The sequence below is a fragment of the Limulus polyphemus genome, unplaced genomic scaffold (assembly GCF_000517525.1).
Source record: "Limulus polyphemus unplaced genomic scaffold, Limulus_polyphemus-2.1.2 Scaffold178, whole genome shotgun sequence".
Lineage (NCBI taxonomy): Eukaryota > Metazoa > Arthropoda > Merostomata > Xiphosura > Limulidae > Limulus > Limulus polyphemus.
In genome coordinates, this window is record NW_013665788.1 from 382,153 (window position 1) to 397,411 (window position 15,259).

The 15,259-nt window shown below is 33.4% G+C and overlaps 1 protein-coding gene across 1 annotated transcript in view; it reads left to right on the forward strand.

Annotated features, from left to right (window-relative positions):
* The window catches only part of LOC106478073 (growth arrest-specific protein 2-like), a 39,656-nt gene that overhangs the window by 10,730 nt on the left and 13,667 nt on the right, over positions 1-15,259 (forward strand). Inside the window, exon 2 of the mRNA XM_022381601.1 lies at positions 8,579-8,749. Within this exon, the coding sequence (XP_022237309.1) occupies positions 8,611-8,749 (139 nt within the window). The 5' untranslated portion in view covers positions 8,579-8,610. The remainder of the gene's footprint in view (positions 1-8,578; positions 8,750-15,259) is intronic.

Consider the following 15,259-nt stretch of genomic DNA (forward strand, 5'->3'; position numbering starts at 1 on the left):
ATTGACCGTCACATTATAACGGCCCCACGGCTGAAAGGGCGAGCATGTTTGAACCCGCGACCCTCAGATTGCGAGTCAAGTGCCTTAACCAACTGGTCATGCCGGGCCAAATATTGAGGAAGAAACGAACAATAAACACCAAAGTCGTTTAAGAGGTAGAACTTTAAAAGAAGGGGTTCAATTCATTTTCTGCATCTTCTCACGTCTTATATCACTTACAAAATGCCATTCTTTGGATGATCAGTTGATTTAAAACAAACATAACTGGTTGTTGTATTACTCAATACTTAATATTAAATAGTTACTTCTGTTTATTACTTAACATTATCTCATGCTTCGAACACGTATCTACATATCTTTTATAATTCTTTATTTTCAGAATAGAGTATGATTTTACATTTAAATATTTTTGAACTTCTAGACCGCCCAGTAGGCAAGTTTTTTATTAACTTACAGCAAAGCCACAGTATGCTATCTACTGTATCCATCGCGGGAAATCGAACTCCAGTTGTTAACGTTGTAACTCCTGAAACTTACCACTTCTCCATCGGGAGACAATACCCCACATGATTACCTTGGTAATGAATAATTTTCTTGTATCAGTGACTGTGCAAATAACAAATATTTGCTTATGAACTAATGTTTTTTATAGCAACTTAATCAACATTAGCGTATAGTCCAGTTAGGTCTGAGCAAATATGTATTTGAACAAAAGTCCTAACATTTGCTACATTAAATATGGTGTAGATTTTTTAAAACCCAATTCTTATTTCACACAATTTCTTTCCTTTTGTCTGTTTCTTTGAGTGCTACTCAAACCTGGCGATACAGGACTTGTAATTGAATAAGCCCAGTTAAAGTGAAAGAATTGGTAATGAGAGGGTATAAGATGAAAAGATTTGATACAAACAGAACAATTTACATAAAGACAAAATATTCACTGGGGCTTAATTTGAACAGAAGAAAGTGATGCAAATTTGATAAAAGGAAAAAGAAGTGAAAAGGAAATGTTCACTAAAACAAAAAAGTCAGTGTTCATTAACAGTACATGAGATACAATAGAAGTGATTTTGTGTTTTATTGGTATTTATTCAGAAATCACGCACAACACCTGAGACAAAGGAAAACAGCCGAAATTGTATAAACACGTCTACGCATACGTCCCTATAGCAACCTGAAGTTAAAAGATCTCACCACACCCCCTGACATGACTCAACATAGTTGAGAATTGAAAGCCTTCAAACACACAATTCAGGAAAAACAACTAATGCCTATTTTAACCGGCAATACCTGACTGAGAATAATTATATGTTTACAGGTAACAAAAACAAGTCGTCCTCACTCGTACTTACTTGTAGATACACGATTTCTGCATAAGTATTCAGTATTAAAAAATAAAACTTTTATCGCCTTCACCTTCCACCAATAAAGTGTACACATAAACTACAAAAGTATCCTTAATTTACCAACATGTAGTCTATGATAGAACGTAATGGTTAACGAAATTTATTTGGCGTATAAAATTCAGAGCTTCATTTTCCCATTCATAAAATATTTTATCGGAAAACGTAGCTTAATGATAAAACAAAACACGAACGTAATAACAGGAAGGATTTATTAGACGTTTCGGAATCGTCAGAATTCCATCATCAGTAATCTATGGATACAAAACAAACAACCAATATTTGTAATTAGAACAGACGTATATACATAAGAAATAAACAATTCGAATATACAAATATAACACGAGAAAATTAAAACCGATGCATAACTGAAACCAATTAAAATAGGTTTAAATCCAGTGAAGACTGTGTGTGTTATTTAGGGACTGGAGAAGATATTTTATGTATAATGTTTCTTTTATAAGAAGTTCATTATCATGTTTGGCTATTGAAAGAATTTTAAAGTCTGGGAGAGAAATCGGATGTCCTGTTTCTGTATTGTGTTGATAAATAGCGGAGTTGGGAGTGTTTGTAACCTTTCAAAATACTTGAATATGTATTACCATCGTGGTGAGACTCTGAGAGTGATTTAAACTGTGTAGATTAGGGTCAGTTTTGCCGATCATTTACTGATTAAAAATAGTACAGTTATAGAGGAAGTGTATTTTGTGTTCAACACAATATGATCAAAATTGTCATTGTTTCCAAGAAAAATTACATATCAAATGAATGTTTTTACGGATTCCAGCGTCGGATAACATTATGCCATGGTGACCAATTGGAACTCAGGGAATGCTCTTTCGTTTCTCTTATAATTGTTTGTTTGTTTTCGCGCAAAGCTACACGAGGGCTATCTGCGCTAGCCGTCCCTAATTTAGCAGTGTAAGACTAGAGGGAATGCAGCTAGTCATCACCACCCATCGTTAACTCTTGGGCTACTCTTTTACCAACGAATAGTGGGATTGACCGTCACATTATAACGCCCCCACGGCTGAAAGGGCGGGCATGTTTGGTGTGACGGGGATTCGAACCCGCGAGTCGAGCTTCCTAACCACCTGGCCATGCCGGGCCCTTCTTTTATAAACAAGAACAATCATAAGCATAATACACTATTCATACAAGTTTCAATGCACTCCTGTTGATGTTACAGAATATTATTAGTCATTGTAGGAGAGATTCAAGACTTTCATCTATTAAAACACGAAAAAATCATTTTGTTATCCTAACTTCTGGACGCCCTGTAGATATCTTGTCACTTCTAAAAGTTTACTTATATAAGTGATTTACAGTCAGTTCAGCAAATAAAACAACAACAAATAAATAAATAAATTCGCCGAGGAGAAAGTTAACTTTTGTGAGACCCAATTTTCATTATCGAATACGAAGGAGCTTTAATATCTAAAGCATATTACAGTTCTTGATACAGGATGTTAAAGAACTTGAACTTTAATATCTAAAACGTATTACAGTTCTTGATACACGATGTTAACGAATTTGAACTTTAATGTCTAAAGTGTATTACAATTCTTTGTACAGGATGTTAAAGAATTTGATTACTTAACTTCAGTCTTCTGGTGGCTCAACTGTACGCCTGAGGGCTTATAACACTAAAAATCGGGTTTCGATACCCGCGGTTGGCAGAGCACGATAGTACATTGTGTACTTTTGTACTTAACAAGAAATAAACAAATCCTAAAGTAGAATAATGAAAATTCGTTAACAGGTGATGTCTGATTATTACATCAGTATGTGGGTGATACACGTTTCTAAAAAGTTATAATACGAAAAATATTAGTTTTTTGTTGTTGTTTTATTTCTTAGTAGAGCTTTAAATTCATAAGTTAACTAGCAAACATTCTGTGTAAAGTTACATGTCAGTATTTTGGATATTGGAATATACAGCTTTCCTTCCCAGGGCTGGATTAAGGACTTGGAAGGGAATGGCACCCATTTGCCCTTCCACCTCAACCTAGTCCTTTTAATTCATATCAAGTTTCCAGTTGATACATTGATAAAATAAGGAGTTATCCTGTTTGTAGAAATGGAGTATCTATTAACTACAAAAAATGTTTTAGATCTCCAGGTTAGAATTCGTTGTTAAACGCATTACCTATAAAGCAATTTGTATTATAAATAGAAGAGTTGAAATGAATGTTACACTGGAATCATAGAACATCAGCTTGGTTTTGAATCAGACAGGCGGGAACATATATATATATATATATATATTCTCAGTGAAAAATAACATATTAATATATTGGCTCATAACTTGGACTACAAAGAAAATTGCACTAATATAGTGACTTATTCACTCATTCAGTAAAGGTAACTTAGGAATGCTTTGCATATAACATCAAAATTCTAAAGATAAATTTGCAACAACAGAGTGTGTTCCTAAATCTCTCAATCAAAGTTACATGGGACCACTGGCGTGTAGCTTAGGCTTACGAGAATGATTCTACAAAAAACATCTGCTACTGTATTTATAATTATACAGATGAGTACTAAATTCTTGGCCCAGCATGGCCAGGAGGTTAGGGCGCTCGACTCGCAATCCGAGAGTCGCGGGTTCGAACATGCTCGCCCTTTCAGCCGTGGGGGCGTTATAATGTGACGATCAATCCCACTATTCGTTGGTAAAAGAGTAGCCCAAGAGTTGGCGGTGGGTGGTGCTTTATTGCCTTCCCTCTAGTCTTACACTGCTGAATTAGGGACGGCGAGCGCAGATAGCCTTCGTGTAGCTTTGCGCGAAATTCAAAAACAAACAAAATAATTTTTTTTTATATGAAATGAAATAAACACTGTTCGTGTCCACATGAACAATTAACCCCAATAATACAAACAGTAAAATCTTCGCTGCCCGTCGTTTACGTTGCTACTATGAACCGAATACTTAGTTATAAATTCCTTGTAGCTGAAAATGTCAACCGTCTACAGCGGTATATTTTACTCAGTTCCCATCCTTACCTAATCGAATATTTAGCAACTAAGATATGCTCTTTCTAAAAGTTGTTTCAAAACTAAAAATCCATCTCTGGCAATGTTGATATTGTGAATATGAACTCTGTTTATGAACTTATAACAGCTGAACGACTTTAAAACACACCTCCTGCAAACGTTTCAATTAGCCCTCCATGTTTTTGCACTTGTAAACTAAATTCTCAGATTTCAACAAAGTAATGAATTTGTAGACAAAATTTTAGATCATTTCACAGGAAACCTATTAGAAGTTCAAATAAAAACATGTTTAAACATGTTTATTTAAGTGTGTTTTCTTTAAAATACAAAATTTTGACATATTTTTTATTAGTATGAAACGACAAACACCACATTGTAAAAATTATCTTTTAGAAAATCGTGATAATTACAATTTAAAATTTTTGCGGCAAAAAAAGAATTTTTGATAAATTTTAAGAACACATACAAAAATTAGCATGCATCCATACGAGTCGCCCATAGTCGGCCTTACACATATACGTATAATTATTTTTTTGCGTATTTCTTATTCTTTTCTTTATATTCATACGCAACGGTCGGATGAATATCCATTTTCCCAAATATTATTGTTCCGTCATGGTCTAAAACTAAGGACTATCAAAGTTATATTGAAAGAGTTGTTTAAAAAACGTCCTTGTAAGCAGCATCTTCAATACTTGCACCATCAGGGACATGATCGAATAACCGTACTCTGACGTAGCGCTGACCGTGAAAAAAAAAAATAAAAGGAACGGCTCAGCTAAATGCAAACCCAACGGACAGACATCCGTTTTCCCAAATTATATTACTGTAAGATGGACACTATCGTGAATCACCCGTCTGTGGTATAAAACCACATTCTTGAAACGCATGTATTAAAATACGTCATGGCGTCTCACGTTGACTTCAAATGGTTTTTCTTACCTAAAGTTAACGAACGTATCTACAACGAAATTGCGAACAGAGTAGCGTTACAATTTCTAAGTCCTTTATTTCATTCTGTTTAAATGTTTAGACATGAGTGGTTCAAATACAAATATTGTATTGTATCTGTGACTAACGAAATGACAAAACGTCATACATGTTTCCTATACGTTGACTAACTACTAGATGAGCCCTCACAACCTCCCATACACAAATCTGTGAAATACTTCATTTATCTATATACGTAAAATAATGATCATATGATGCTTCAGATGATTACTTGTCCCCTGTATCTATGGCGATTTAGGCATGTTATGGTTAGTTTGAAAAATAGTGGTCAAATTGTTATTAGTGTGGTATTCTGAGGTAAACCGATTTCCGCGCAAGTATCATATAGGTCCACTTGATAACTGGAGGTTCGTGAATAAAATTTGAAAATTTATCTGTGTTTAACTAATAACTTGGTTTTAAGGTGTGTGTGAGAAATAAGCAGACTGGGTACTGTGATGTAACATAAAAAACAATGTGTGCGTACTTGCATAGACACAGGATTGCTTCTAGTGGATCAGTGAATATGTAGGCAGCTTTCTTTCTCTTGGGATAAATCTCTATCAAACTAATCACTTTTAAAACCAAGTAGAAAAGAACATAAGACTATAGCTTCATACTAACCGATATATTTGGTCCTATTCACTTACGGTGAGTGTTAACCACGTGACTGGTCGTTCTCTTACAGCATTTGAGGGCTGTAACATGCAGACATCATTCACTTGGCAAGTGATGGACATTACTTTCTACACTAAATGTGGAGTTGCAGCAACATTTCCACCTGCAAAGTAGGTACTATCTGCTATAGAGAACAACAAAGAGACAGCCAAATATAAAAACAACTTCAATATTTTTATGCTAAAACTGAATAAAAATTGATTTAGAAAATTTAGATTATTTTATATTAATAAAAGCAGGTAGAAAGTATGATATGTCTACATATCACATTAAATCAGACTTCTAATAAAGTGTCCAGTCAATGATTCGTCACAAGTTTGTTACCTCTTACTTGAGCTATCAGAAAATGTTGCTTTTCTTTCTAACTTTATTATTTTCGTATTTTTTCCTGTATGTAAGTGCATTGTGAAAGTGACAGTCAACCCTATTATTCGATGAAGAGTAGCCGTGTAGGTGATGGGCGCTGTTGACTGGTTGCCCTTTCTCGGGAGCTGCTATGCCCGAACCTTGTGGTTTCTGATATGGCCAGTTAACCCATATATTACATAGGGTGCTGTTCAGATTTAAGTTATCAAATACCTTTCTTCTTAGTGCAGTAGTGAGTTGTACTGAATCAGAAAGGAACTAGTACCCTTTTAAACCCTTTGTAGAATATTCTTAGCATTACTTATTATTGTGTTCTTCTCCGTTTCACTATTCTCTCATCAAGTAATTAGGTAGGAATCGAGGATAACAGAAAACATGTTGTAACGCATAAATCTAACTTGACTGAGTTTGGTGCAAAGAAAAATACTGGACACACAATAAAACAATCCTTAGTTCAAAACAAAATAAAATATTAAAGACAAGTGTAAAGTGTAGTGTCTTACTGGAGAGAAAGATGTGATGTTAAAAAATGTGTTCTTAAAAATTATAAGTTAAGTTGCAAGTTATTAAAAGTTTTAAAAGTTGTTAAGCTGTTACAGACTGAGATTTTGTATCCCTGGAGTATCACCTGACTTGCCAGTGGAAAAGATCATTGGAAAGCACATATGACTCATTTGTGACTAAATAGAGCGAGTGAAACTTAGTTTCTCCTTTGATCGACTTCTATATTAAGACTAAATACTCAATATGTACCAAACCTTCTTAAAATATAAAGAGTAATTGAGTAGGTATGCCTGCATGCCATATGATTCCTATTCTTTCAAATTTGTTTTCACGTACTGATTACTGATTTTATCACCTTTAGTATTTAATGGTATATTTTATTTGAATTTTAAGTTGTAAATTTTAGTCATACAATACATACTTGTTTGGTAATAATATCTATCTACCCAAATTCAGCCCCACCGAGAGGGGGGGGGCGAAGGGGCAACTACCCTGGGGCCCGTGCGTGCCCAAGGGTTCATAAAAAATACCCCAACTTTAAACTCTGATGAGCCTGAATCTGAATTCAAACGGAATGTCTTCATTGTTGTTATAGATTCGGTGATTGACGGAGTGTCAAAGCGGCTTGACGCTGCAAACACAATTAATAGATTGTTCTGCGTTCTGTGGCAATATCAAAGCATGACAGAAGAGGAACTCAAACTTGCATGCGCAAGATTAGTGGACGATCTCTCAGAATCCATGCGAGAGGAAACGGGACACCTTAAGGCAATACATGCATCAAACTTTGGTGAAGATATGGGGCCATATCAACTTTTAAAAACAATAAAAAGGTACAAGTTAGATGGCATTTTTTCCACACGTATTGCACTGCGAATATTCTGCACATTGCCAGTTAGAGTAGCATCTGCTGAGAGATCTTTCAGCAAACTAAAACTCATCAAGAGCTTCTTGAGGAGCACGATGACACAGGAAAGACTGAATGACCTATACATCATTAGTATTGAGAGCGAACTTGCAGGGAGAATTGACTTCAGTGAAATAATAAAAACACGTAAAGCATGTTTCGTTTAGTTATCACCATTCTGCATTACTGAACTCTTTAAAATAATTATTGACAATGTGTTTAAATTTTCAATAAATTATCCAATTAAATGAGCAGATGTTTACGTTTTTTTCTTTTCTCAAAATGATACTGTTGATTGTTAAAGGCCGTTCTTTGTCCACGGAAAATTTCACAAAGAAAATCGGCACTTTAAGCCGTAACTTAGTGGTATTAAGACTTAAAATATTGCTAAAATTATTAAAAGTCTAGAGCTTCCCTCTTGGCCTCCCATCAGGGGCTCAGCTCCTGGATCCCGCTAGGGGCCCGCCGAATATAATAATGATGTAAGTCATACCTCCAGCAAAATTATTAGTAGGAGAGTAAAACATCTTTCTGATCATAAAGTGTTAGAGTAATGCCAACAGATAATTTTTCGTCCATAGAAATGTTACTCTCTTTTGAAGAGATCCAAATGAATTTTACGAAATTATGTTTTCCTTCTTTTTTCAGTTTAATATGCTAATAAATAATAAAGAAGTAGGATGAATCTCTATTATTTTCTTAATGTAACATTGCTATATCAATTGTTTTCTAGACTCCATGGGCAGTGGAACAAGACAGTTGTAAATGGCAGGAAAAGAACAGTGTAAGACTATGTCGGACGAGCAGATGTGGGATGATTTTAAGTTTCAAATAGCCAAAAGACAGGAAGAAAATCTGATACCATTGAAAGAAGATTTGGCAGATTGGATGAACAAAATCTTAGGTAAGATGTAGTCATTATTTTCTTGCAAGCACTGATTTTATCGTGCCTGGCATCAATTTGATCTTGATTTTTACGTTTCTATATAGACAAAGAAATCCGATACATGTAAGCAGTTTTTGATCAAACTAACACTACAAGATATCTCGAAAGATAAATTCATATGTTTAAAGACAAAGGTCTAACACAAATTATTAAGTTAACAAATTTGTTTTTTGTTTTTTTTTACACTTAATCTCTAATTACCGATTTGATTTGTATATCTTTCAAAATCGTTTGGTCGCCATTATTGCATCGTATTGAGTAATTAGTTGAATTAATTGCAATATTGATGACACTTTTGTTTAAATGTTTTGTCTAACTTATATGTCATCATGGATCCTGTAAGCAGCATAGACTCACAAGCAATTTGGTGGATAAATAGGTTAAAGAAATTTGTTTAAAAATACGATACATATTATTTCTAAGATTATATAGTTTGAAATGTACATCTCCATACATATCGGGAAATTTAAATTAAACATGTGACTGCTATCGGCTTCTATAATTTCACATCTTCTCCACATATAGTACTGTATTCATAATATTACGAAAACTTATATAAATGTTTGATTCCTTTGCACTTTTAAGTATTTCCAAAACGTGTATGTTAAATAATAGCGAAAAGGCCAATCTTTGACCAGTTCATGAATAATATTACCAGTTGCAAAAACGTGTGGAACACAGTTTGTACATTATTTCAAGTAAATAGATAAAAAAACAACAAGCAGATGGTATGTTTGTTTTCTTCAGAATCTAATACCTACAACACGTCTTCATTAATAACAAGGGTAGGGAGTTTATATTTTCATTTTTGTTACATTACATTATTCTCATTACTGCCTGTTTCTTGGATTCAATTTTTTTCGGTAAATCTCTAATCCTTTTCTAAGCCTTACTTATAGTAGTAGATATTTTCTTCCTTAAAATGCATGCATCATAAGAACTTTTTATTATTATCAATATGATAGGCATATGAAATTTTCATACAAATTCAGTTAGATCTCATAAAAACCATTCGCAAAACCAACTTTACTGAACCTGTTTTACGCCTTATTTTACTCTTTTTGTCATTATTTGTAAGTGTCTACTAATCTTATATTCAGTTAATTAAGCAGTTTTATAATTTTTGATGCGTAAAATGTAAATTTTAACTATTTATATACTATTCTTGTAAAATCTATGTACAATAAATCAAGTTCAATACCAAGATTACCATTACGTTCTAATTCTGTAGATATATTGGAGGGTCGTGTATATTTTGATACTTATGAAAAATATAGAAGCACTTCAGAGTCCTAACTTTTAATACTGGATTTTAAAGAAGAAACCCCAGTTTTATGAACATCGTTTTTTAAGTAGTGTTTTCATACTATTCGGAGTCATGATTGTTGTTGTCTTATAAAATTACATTATCGATTTACTCCATCGACTTTTTTAAATGTATTTTCTTAACAACTTATGCACGGCAGTTGTTTGTGGGTCCCTGACTTTGTTGGTTATAAAGTACTTCGGTAACGAAATGTGAGCCACACAAGATAGTTGTAAATACTGTTACCGTTATATTGCAATTAATGCCACTATTTACTGCTGGGGTTTTAAAAATGGATGAATTGGACCTGTTCTTTACACTGAGTGTTGTAACTGGTATAGACAAAGTATTATCAAAAAAATATCATGCAGTATATAAACTTTACCGGTAGTGAACGGTATAGAAATGAGTAATTTGAGGGTAAAATGTAATTATGCTGTTATTTTAACTGTCTACAGTTTTACTTTAAGTTCTTATAGTGTTATTCTTATATTTAACATACGCTAATCATATAATTAATTGCTTAAAATCGATCCTCTTAGCGTGAATACGGTCTTCGTATTACCTCTAAAAGCACTTTCAGACTTAGTCTTCGGTCTGTCTTCCCAAACTCATTTACCATGATTCTTTGAACTAAATAAGTAGATTGAAGCACTGTTTTTACTTATTAGATCTGCCAGTAATTTTAAACTTTTTTTTTGTACTCTTGACTATTTTAATCCCTTGAATTAAATCCTGTAAGTTTCATGACTAATATCCTTCCGTACAATTTGAAAATAGTTAGTCGTCAAAGTATTATCTGTCTGCTCTTTTCAATTAAATTTTAATACCATGAATAAACCAGTGTTTATGAAATCTGGAAAACTCGAGTTCGTTAGTTATTACCACCACGTAAATACAACGTTAACTATTCTGTGTTTTTGTTGGAAAAAAAAATAACAACGTAGTCTAAATACCTGCCCTTCGAGAGCTTAATCCCGCCCTGATCAAGAATAACTGTGGTAAAAGTTTAGTATTGTAACTTACAATTGCTTTAAACAAATTAGCACAAAGTGTATTGAGCTTGTTTGTCGGCTGAACAACTTTTTCTAGCGGTTATACGATACTTCACACATCACTGGATCGACAGGAGGGCGGTTTATAACGTGTTTAAGAGAGACTGTTGCAGCCACTGTACACGTAGATGAACAGAGCTCAATGTGAACTAGGGGTCAGTGAAAGAGAGGTTCAAAATGTTAGGTAATTCATTTCAGGACTACCGGAAGTACAAATGAAACATAATTTTAGCTAGTAAAAAAGGCAACTAACGTTATGTTAGAGAACTAGCATCAAAACCCGAGGGGGAATCTAAGATAGAGCAAAGACACCTATATATATATATATATTATATTACAGAATTATAGATATACAAATAGTATTTGCATGTTGAACATTACAAATTAGGCAAAAAAAGCGGTATTAATAGAACAAGATATTTATTCGTATATAATATATTTATAGAACATCTTCATATTTTAACAGAATTAAAAATTATATTAGATAAAATTTTAAAAATGATTATGATTTCGTCTCCATAAGGGGTCCATGAACAAGAACAATGATCAAACATCTGATCTAAAAGAGCTAAAGTAACTAAAATAAGCCTTCCAAGATATTGAGCCAACCGCACATAAACTTCATGGCTACGAGTCTGATCTGTCTATTTATAGATAGTAACCTGAAACTGGTCTATTCATGAAAAAAGCAGAAAACTGAAATTATGAATTATGAACAGCAATCACAGTCATTGAATAATAGAAAAGTTTTTGTTGACTCTCTGGGGCCCTTTTTTTTTTTGTGGGGGCGCAGGGCAAGATATAGCTTGGTTAGATTGTTCATTAATCCGCCTATGCTTGTAATTATGCGAAATTCGCAAATACTGAGTATATGAACGTAAAGACAGAGTATTCGCCCACTGCTTTTAATTGTTAGGCATTGTGTGCCCATTAATATAGTTTTGCTGGAACACTGAATAAAACAAGAGAATGAATGTTCTTTGCTTCATGATTTATATTTCTTAATATATAGCTTTATTCAGATTTGTCATATAGTTTTAGCAACGATTTGTTTGTTCTTGTTGTGTTTTAAACTTTTCTGGGTAAAAAGCAGTTCATCACTTAATATTAACTATAGATGAAAAGCTATTATAACACGTATAATGTTTTACTTTAATTGGCTAATATAAGTCACAATGCTTGTTTTGTCATATAGTTGTAGCAACGATTTGTTTGTTCATGTTATCCAGGAGCGATTGTTGAAAATAAGTGTATCGTAAAGTTGTATTCGGAAAGAATAAACCAGTTTTATTAAGTAAAGACTTGTGTCGCTAAAGTTTCGTCGGAACGAAGTTACGGAAAGTTAATTAACAAACGGAAACGTAACAGTATAACAAACGCTATGTCAACAATACTTCTGACTGCAGTTCAATTACTCACTATCTACACACACATTACATTACCGTTACGTTGTCACCCTCTTTTATATACCAAACTACCCTATATCTAGTAAATGCTAGAGCATTCGCCAAAGTACAGGATAGTTCTAGAAAGTAGAGGGCGTGAGAATAGTCACGTGATCTTGATGACGCAACAGTATTAACAGACAAATAGCTGCTTGATCTTTCCTCCTGTTCTGTGGAAGAAGTCGCAATCTATTTGTACATTTATTTATTAATGTCGCTGTATATTTTTAAATTTATTGATTACTAAAAATACATAGGTGTGTTTGCGGACATTCTCTATTGAATCTCGCTTTGTTGTTATCTGCTATATGTGATATTTAAGTGTAAACTAACAATTTTGCATAAGAAAGCTTTCCATGTGTTCCAGATGATCAGGTTAAAACAAATACTTCGCATACATTTTATTTTAAAGTTATGATTATTACATTGTTGTCTGAGCGTCACTATGCACGATTTTTTTTTACTCTTAGGGAAAAGAGAGAGAGAGAATAGTGAGATCAGAGTTGAGAATATATAAATTGTTTGTTTGTTTGTTTGTTGTTAAGCACAAGGCTACACCATGGGCTATTTGTGCTGTGCCTACCACGGGTATCGAAACTCGATTTTTTAGCCTCATAAGCCCAAAGAAGCGCTGAGCCATTGGGGGTCAAGTTCATTTTGGTGTCAGCGCAAACAAGAAGAGGATTAAGCTTGCTGGCTTTCCCCCCTTTTTTTTTGTATCAACGAGTTACACTTAAATTTGACTAGAAACTTATAAAACAACATGGCTGAAATATGAGTTCATGTAGCATTACATGAGTCAATATACTACTCAGTTGAATAACACAAAACCTAATGCTTATTGTGACACATAAAAACAACAACAACATAAAACAGAAACAAGGAAGAACATAACGATTAGCTATAGACAACTTTACTGGGCGTGAGCCCACGCAAAAACGTTCTATAGATGTTCATAATACATATGAATTTTGTCACATGGTAAAGAACTTTGTTTTGTGTTCGACATATTTTAAAGTATTGATATATATATATATATATATATATGCATATGATATTAAACACATCTATAAGTATTTAAATGAAACTTTTGATCAATGTGCTCTTCGATGATTTTTAGTTAGAGATTCTTGTATTCGCATTCTTATGGATTTCTTTAAATTTCAAATTATCACTCACATCTATAAAAGTGCTCAACAGTTTTATGTAGAGTTTTGGCTTGGCGTACATGTTTTTCTATTGCTAACACACGCATCAGAGCAAAAGTGCAACTATATGTTTGCACTTAGTTTTATCAGTGGTCACGATATGTATAAAAATGTATTTTATATTACTGGAGGTAAATTAGGCTTTTACAAATTATAGGTACTATTCATAATTAGTAGTAGAAGCTAAGATAGGTTGTTATTTTTATTTTCAACTTCTATGAAGCATCACGTGTTCATGTTTCATATAATGTACGTTTGCTTTCAACCATAATTACTCAGGCAAACCGCCACTCCAGTGGCACAGTTGGATGTTTGCGGACTTACAACGCTAGAAACTGGGTTTCGATACCCGTGGTGGGCAGAACACAGATAGCCCATAGTGTAGCTTTGTGCTTAACTACAAACAAACAATTCTCAGGTCATCTTGTATAAAATCAGGTATATACATACAACAGTAACAGGTATGGGCATATATAATGAACAGTAACAGATATAGGTATATATAATGAACAGTAACAGGTATAGGCATATATAATGAAAACAGTTCTCACCAATCTGAAGAACAACAACAAATAGCATCAGAAGGGCCTTTTATCTGCATAAATTAAATTTTACCAAGTACATCTACACTTCATACACCTATACAACTATCAATTACAAAGCATATCATAATGAAAAGGTATATTCTGGACACCTAGGAAATGAAGTTTAAAACACCTGCAACATTTCTCGTTTATCATCATGTGAGTATATATTTCGTACAACTGCTTGGTAAATTATATCACACAATGTCTTACATTAAAATCAATCAGGAAATTTTACCGAAACTTTCTCTTTACTGTAAAGAAGAAGATGGTTACACAACTATAATTATTTAACAGTTAATTTTTTCTTACTAAATTTTATATTGTTGTCGTTGCTATATGCCACAGTGAAACAAATAATTTCTATATTAATTGAAAATTGCTGTGTATGGAATACCCGTTGTTGTAATAAGATATGCTGATTTAATATACATATTTAGTAATGAACAACTGAAGGCAAAAAAAATATAACAAAAACTAAAACATCTTCTAAAAGCTCTCACTTATACTATGGTTAGATAAAGAGTTAATAAACGCTATTTTAAAGAGTTAACGTTTTGAGATGTTTTAATGATAACCTAAGCATGTTAATCGCTTAGCGCCACATACCAATATTATGGTAGTACTTATATTAGGTCGTCAAGAAATTAATGACGCGTTTAGGAACACTTTCATTAACCAACCCCCAAAAAACCTACGTCACGTATAATAGTTAAACGAACCGCCTAAACGTCACGTTAGTGTAGCCTATATAATGTGTACAGTTAAATATACTCTAATCCCTTATAGTGATGGCACACGATAAGACACACATTTGGCATGTAATGCTGTTTGAATAACAAAAAGGAACAACGCCTCTGTAGCCACAAA